Source organism: Rosa rugosa, chromosome 6 (assembly GCF_958449725.1).
Source record: "Rosa rugosa chromosome 6, drRosRugo1.1, whole genome shotgun sequence".
NCBI lineage: Eukaryota > Viridiplantae > Streptophyta > Magnoliopsida > Rosales > Rosaceae > Rosa > Rosa rugosa.
The window spans coordinates 24,210,789-24,218,322 of NC_084825.1; the positions used below are offsets into that span (position 1 = coordinate 24,210,789).

Genomic DNA, 7,534 nt, shown 5'->3' on the forward strand with positions numbered 1-7,534 from the left:
TTCTGTCCATTGAGAAGCAAGTTGGTAAGTAACAGAAGACTATATTCAGTGATCGAGTTAAGCAGTTGCATAAGATGGAATCCATGACTGTTATTGCTGAAGGTAAGCCTTAATCCTATTATGATTGTTGTGCATATGTTGTGAGCATGTAACTATGGTTTTACAAATGTCACATTCAAAATCATAAAGAACAGCACCAAACCCAATCCTACATGATTTTCTACGTACTCTCACCATATATGAAACCACCTAATCTTGAAGCTACTAGCATAACCTCAATGAAGCAAAGAATCAGCCTTTCAACTTGGAATGGACAATATTCATGACCCTTCGAATAACAGATGTCGGTTTCCCCTTTAAAACCTCCCTCATTGCCTTTGCATTAGGCACAAACCCCTTACCCATCATCACCTCCACAAACTCTTTGCCTTCATCCTCAGCTGCCCTGCCTTCCTGCCTTGCAAAACCCTCTATCACCGCAGTGTAGGTAGCTGCATTGGGCCGCTTCCCCTTGTCCATCATCTCAAGCAAGTACTTCTTAGCATCTCCAAAGAAGTTGCGGTCAGCAGCGAGTCCCTCGATTAAAACTGTGTAAGTGTAGGAGTTGGGAGCAACCCCAGCAGCTAACATGGCCAGGAATGCCTCCAGAGCACCCTTGGTCTTGCAAAACTTGAGGTAGGCTTCAATAACAGAGGTGTGGATTAGGACTATGGGCTCTATGCCCTTCTGTTCAATGGTGTTATAGAACTCCGTGGCCTCATCCACATTTCCATCCTCTAGCAAAGCACTGTGCATCTTGATTGACAGTTCAATGAGGTTCTTAGGGCAAGCGCGCGATTTCTGGACAAATTTTTGCACATACCATTGCTGTGGACGAGATCAATACACATGTGGATCACCTGCATTGCTTCAGTGAGGTGGCCATCTTTGTATCGAAAACCATTGTGGTAAGTGCTGAACCCCTTGGCCTTTCTCTGTTCAAGGAACCCCTTGGCCTCCTCCACCGGCTCTTGGTAGGCAATGGCATTCATAACTTTCGTGTAAGTTTGAGAACGGGGCTTCATCCCCCTATCCAACATTTCAAGGAAATGCTTCTTCGCATACCCGACGAAATCCAAATTGGAGAAGTCTTGTGCAAGTCTGGAGATAAGTACGGTGTACGTGTAGGAGGCAGGGGTGACACCAGTGGCTATCATGTCATGCTGGTGGACCTTGAGAGCATCCATGGTCTTGCCAGCACAGGCGTAGACCACAATGGCCATGGTGAAGACTGCCACTTCCGGCATCGTGGCTTGATCAGCAAGTGGCTTGAAGAGCTCTCTTGCTTCATCAAGGAAGCCGGAATCTGCCATAGAATTGAAAAGATGAATAGCACTTGCATTAAGGGCATCGTAGTCCCCAACCATGTCAAATCGTTTTCTCAACTTATTGTCCTCACAGTCTTTGGTCATATCTCTAAAAATCTTCATTCCATGTTCCCTGAGTTCTTCTTTACTTGTCAACTTCACGTGGGTTGGGTGTCAGCCATTGATTTGGTTATGCTCTGTAGCTAGTTTAGTTGAAGCAGAAAGTAAATGTGAAACAACACAAATCAGAGCTTGATTCAGAACTAACTGTACAAAAGGAAAGCTACCCAAATCATTCAAGTTTGTAACAAACATTAAACTAGAATCCAGTGTAGAAAAAATCATAGAAATGGAAGTTAGCTTTTCTATTTAGCACAAAAATAACTTAACCAGTAGCTACTGTGTGAGATTTTTTCATCAATAACGCAAATCAGTCTAGATTGAGTTTCCAAAGAAAAAGAAGACAATGAGATAACAGAAGAAGAAGAAAAGCTAATTGACCTTTCCCTGATGATTGCTCTGCAGGAACACCAAGCAGCAAGACAAGTACAAATTTCAATGGAAGACAATACGCGCTTCCAGGCTTCAACAATAAGATTCCTAGTTTGGTCGATTGCAATTTTGGTCCCTGCGTTTTGGTCAAATGGCTACTTTGGTCCTTGCAATTTCATTCCTCATGTTTTGTAATGTTCGCAATTTTGGCCCTCGTATTTTACAATGTCAAATTTTGACGGTTGTTTATAAAATTAAGACAAAATTCTTTTTTTTTTTTTTTTTAGAACAAAGTCAAAATTCATTTGAACTTACTTTAAAACAAACCTATTTGGGACTGCTTTTGAAATGCATAAAAGCGTTTTTTTTTTTCATATTTGACAAAAGCACTATTCAAAATCACTTTTTAGTGTTTCTACCACTTGATTGGTTGGGTGATCAATAGCTTTATGACAACTTCTTTGAGTGCAAAATGATCTTTAAGCACACCACCTTCCCCAACCCTTCCATTTTGAGTTATTCTAGCCCCCTTAACATTTTTAATTTGATCCATCACAGATTAGGCTTTAGCCATTTCAATGACAGAGAGCAAGAAAAACCATGTATACGCAGATAGTTATTATTCATTTGTTTTTCCCGTTGGGCTTCTTTTTCGGTATCGACCTATGACAGATGTTCAGAGAAACGTAGATGACAATGTTGTATATCGGAAACTGGTGCTACTACCATTTCACCTTTTCTTTTCGATATCTGCACTAGTCAAGCGGGTTCAAAACCAAAATATAAAATCTTAGGTTAATCAATGTCCTGAGATGAGAAGAGGTAAGAACCAAGTCTGAGACAATCCTTCCCATGATTCATAAACGTGCAATGAGCGCCTACTTAGGCCGCAACATGACGGGCGGCCACATAAGTTGCCCAAAAGGAACATTACACAAGAAATTGTTTCAAGTGACCCTTAACCTCCTTAGTCAAATGCTCATTGGAAGATCAGCACCTATCTAATGATCTATATTCAACTGTCTGAATACCATTTTACATTAAACTATCACAAATCTGAAGTAAGACGTGTAGTAGAAGCTCCTGTTTCTGATGTTCTCAACTGCAAAACTAAAAAGTGTATTATATGATTAAAACATGGGAAAATAACCATGCCCGCCAAAGTCTAGACATCTAGTTATCAAAGCAGCAATAGCTGAAATTGGTACTGAACAAAGGAGCATAAAAATGGTAGTGGTAATAGGTATAGAGATAAGTGGCACAAAATGATAGTGGTATGAGTAAAACTGTTGTCCACAGCTCATGTCTAAGCCACGGACCTAAACTAAAAACCCATTTCTAAACCAAACATTAAATTACCCGAGACTAAAATTGAAAAGTGAAACTGTAACTTTCTAGATGCTAGATGCTTGTGAAAAGCCAGAAAAATACTTACCAGGTGCAGATTCATATGAGATGGTTATGTTGCCATAAGCTCCTATCTTGGTCACAAGTTTTTGGTGCATATTCATATAACTTCCTGGCATTAACAAGATTATCTTTACAACCATCAGATGCAAGGTTCATCCAATTGAATACAGAATTACAGAAGAAACCCCAGAGTTCAGTAAAGCAATATAGCTGCAATAAACACAATAATAAGCTCAGAAATATGTTGGATTGTTGGTGAGAAAACTGCAGTAGCTAAGACAGCTGAAAATTATACACCAACAAATTTCAGCATAAGTAAAATGTAGTGTTACTATCAATGTGAGCACTGCATAGGGGTACAAAGTCTAGCTGATAATGAAATGACATATACATCTTTCTGGAATGTGGAACTGTAGCCACCATCTTTAATTATCCACTGATTTAAGATTTCTCAACCAGCTTGTCAAAATAAAGTTTTTGCTGTCAAAAGAATTTGGTCAACAACAATGTGAGAAAATTCTAACTTCGTCCTCAATAAGATACTGCATCAGCTATTTACTCATGCCATCCTTGACAATTGGCTATAGATATAATACTATTAGCTACATGCTCTTAGTTTCAGAAATGGACATGTAATCTTGTCAAAATATCTTGTTAGGAGTTCAAAGATGAATAGCAGCTCAGGTTTATGCATACCAAAAGTAGTCCCTTGTAAAATGCCTAATTTCTACTGGAAGCCTTAGTAGAGCCAATGATAATGGTTAGTCCTTCTATAGGTATGCCAATTACATCTTTGACATACCTAACTATATATCAAAAATGCAACACATTTTTTCTTGCTGGCGCAGTGCAGTAGTGGGTCCCAAAAGGCTCAAATAATTGGAATGCAGGAAGTCAGCAACACAGATTTGCTGGCTTTCAATGGGCAGGAACCTAGTTGAATTCCTCCAACCAACTCGTTGCAGTTCTATCTGAAGTTGTAAATCGAGAGGATGTAACCCTTCCAAACCATAGAAACAACAAAACTAGAGTCAGGATCCACGTCCACAACTTTGCAACCAAGCTCAGAGGCAAGTCTAGGCCATGGACATATCCTAAAGGCCAGTCTCCAAAACCAGACGACACCACAACACCCCCCTCCAGTGCTAATTATCCCAGGGTCGAGACTGTAATGCCATTAACAATCAATTTCACAAAGCATAACCTAACCTCGATATAACCTGGATGTCATTGAATGTGATGTCATTTAGTGGCAACCACTGGATGAATGAGATGTTATTAATCCCTCCATAAGATTAATGTTTAAATGATGCCTAGGAAGACATTCTCTTGAGTGCAAAAATCCTCCTAGTTTTTGACGTGCTCCGGATACACTGCTGTATGTACCTTGCCCAATCTTCATGTACAAATTGAAGCAGTTAAAAACGATTATTGTCCAAATCAATCAAGTGTAAGAATTTTATAAATTAATCAACAAAAGACGAGTTTGCTAAGTTTCAGGAGAAGAGAAGAATGCACCAAGAATTAAATATACCAACTGCAAGGATTTCATAATCCACAAAAGCAGGATTATGAAATCCTGCTTTCTATCCAAAAAAAGCAGGATATCAAAACAGTATGATTTTGCTAACAAGTAAAGCAACTGGTATTTGAATTCATTTCCTTCATATACAACAAGTCACAAGCAGATAATATAGTGGCTACAAAGGAAAATATGAATGCAGAACACCAGGAAAAAAGAAACACAGGCCTACATGAATTAGCACAACAGACTACTTCAAGGTTAACAATCACAATTATAAATCCCAGATTGAAACCCTATCCTACTATGATTTTCTATCCTCACTAGCTCTCGCATATATCAAACCTCCTAATTCTGAAGCTATTGGCGTAACACTGATGAAGAACAGCATCAGCCTTTCAACTCGGAAAGTACAATATTCATGACCCTTCTTATTACATCTGTTGGCCCTTCCTTTAGAACCTCCCTCATTGCTTTTGCATTAGGCACAAACCCCTTACTCATCATCACCTCCACCAAGTCTTTGCCCTCCTCCTCAGTTGCCTTGTCCTCCTGCCTTGCAAAGGCCTCTATCACCGCAGTATAAGTAGTAGGCTAGTAGCATTGGGCCGCCTCCCCTTGTCCATCATCTCAAGCAAGCACTTCTTGGCATCTTCAAAAAAGTTGGGTCAACAGTGAGTCCCTTGATTAAAACAGTGTAAGTGTAGGAGTTGGGGGCAACCCCAGCAGCTAACATGCCACGGTAGGCCTCGAGAACTCCCTTGGTCTTCCAGCATTAAGGTAGACCTTAATAATGGAGGTGTGTATTACAACCATGGATTCTACGCCTGTCTCAAGGGTGGGCCTAACAATCTCCTTGACCTCGTCTACATCTCCATCATCTACCAAAGCAAGGAACATCCTCAATGCTTCTTTCTTGAGACCACAGATGCGCCACTTGCAGAAGACCTTTCTCAAATCCTTGTCGGTGGTGTTGTTGATGAGATCATTGTACATCCTGATTTCCTTGACTGCTTCTGTTAGGTGCCGTTCTTCAAAGCGATAAAGATTGTTGACGGGAGTAAACCCCTTTGCTTTTATCTGCTCAAGGAACACCTTGGCCTTGTCCACTGACTCACGATAGGCAATGGCGTTAAACACAGATATATAGCAACCAGGATTGGGCTTCATCCCCTTATCCAACATTTCCAAAAAATACTTCTTAGCATAGCCAACAAAATTGGACTAAGAAGATGAGTCTTCTGCGAATGCTGTGATGAGTGCATTGTAAGTAGCGGAGGTGGGGATGACACCAGTGGCTATCATGTGCTGATAGGCCTTGAGAGCAGCCTTGATGAAATTACAGAATGGATGTATGTAATTCTCAACTAATGGAACTGATCAATATGTCAACACCTTTAGAAATCAGTCTTAGGAGTGCAGGCCAGTTCGCATCCTAATATAGGATTGCAATAGAACTTGAATCCTAATTGAAACTGCAGATCTTTGATCACGTTATGATTTATTCAATTTGCCAAACCATCCAAAGTAAAATCATCACACATAACACAAGATCTGTTGACGCAGTAAAACCCTCCAAAGAGGTAAACAACTGCGGGCACTATGCCGGTGAACAATCCACTATATGAATATGAAAGTACATAAAGATCTTACACAACTCATCTACTAGAACCAATCTAGTGGGCAGCGGTGTCTCCTCGTCTTTTCTACTTCCAAATCAGCGACCTTGTTCTCCTTTGTCAATCTTAAGATGGCACAACTCTCACCTCGGTTGTCAATCACCTCAAGGCACAAATCATGCATGAACTACCAACACACATGAAGCATAAAACCAGAAAACTTTTTTGACAGAAAAAGCTTGGGATTTGATAATCCTTCAAAAGCTAAACAAGGAACAGCTTATGAAGAATTCTCACATGAAACTTTAGCTTAATGCTTTCTGAAGATAAAGGCAGAAAACTCTCAAGAAGGCAACGACCAAATATTCTGATATATTCCACCACTTGAACAACCCTAAGAGAAACATATATATAGGAGAGGACGAGCTAGGGTTTCTGATGTACATGGGCTTCATGACGTCTTTTAAAAAGCATGGATTAAAATAGAATCATCATTTAGAAAATCCCATAAACCAATTTAAGAAAGTTTGAACGCTTTGGATAAAACCTACCAAAAATTCGCATATCAGTACATTAGGATTGAAAAGATTTTCGCATCCTACAATAGGATTTAAAGACAAGTTCAGTCCTAACCTCTTGACAAGCATGCACATGTATGCAAGACATACCTGATTGATGAGAGTGGTACATGAAGCTTGAAGCATTCCATTCTTTCAAGGATCCAAGAGTAGAAAGCTATTACAAGAAACGATGACTCTTGGTTGTTGCGCTTAGGAAATGCCAATCAAAATAAACATTGCACTAACAATCTCCCCCTTTGGCATTTCCTAGGCAAAACAACATATACATTTAATCATACACAATAGTTGATCCTATACTACCATGACCCAAGAAATATGAACTTCCAAGTTGTAATCTGCACACAAAAAACATAACACCCGTGAAGAACATGTATGGTTGAAGTAGTGTAAGCATAAGCATATGAAACATTAAGCTTCCAATCTCTCCCCCTTTTTGCCTGGAAAGGACAAAGGGACCAAAGCATATTGTGCATAAGATTTCACTCCCCCTAAATTCAATACCCATGTATTGGTAGCAGCGGAAACAAACAGTAATCAGGGGGTTAGGAATAAAATATCAAAATG

The 7,534-nt window shown here is 39.8% G+C and overlaps 1 protein-coding gene across 1 annotated transcript; it reads right to left on the reverse strand.

The window, feature by feature from the left end:
• Positions 1 to 291: 291 nt before the first annotated feature.
• Positions 292 to 1,451, reverse strand: LOC133716441 (pentatricopeptide repeat-containing protein At5g65560-like). Its single transcript, XM_062143152.1, has 2 exons — positions 863 to 1,451; positions 292 to 776 (listed from the first exon to the last, which is right to left on the reverse strand). Exons 1-2 carry the CDS (start codon positions 1,449 to 1,451, stop codon positions 292 to 294), a joined length of 1,074 nt encoding a protein of 357 aa, XP_061999136.1.
• Positions 1,452 to 7,534: the final 6,083 nt, after the last annotated feature.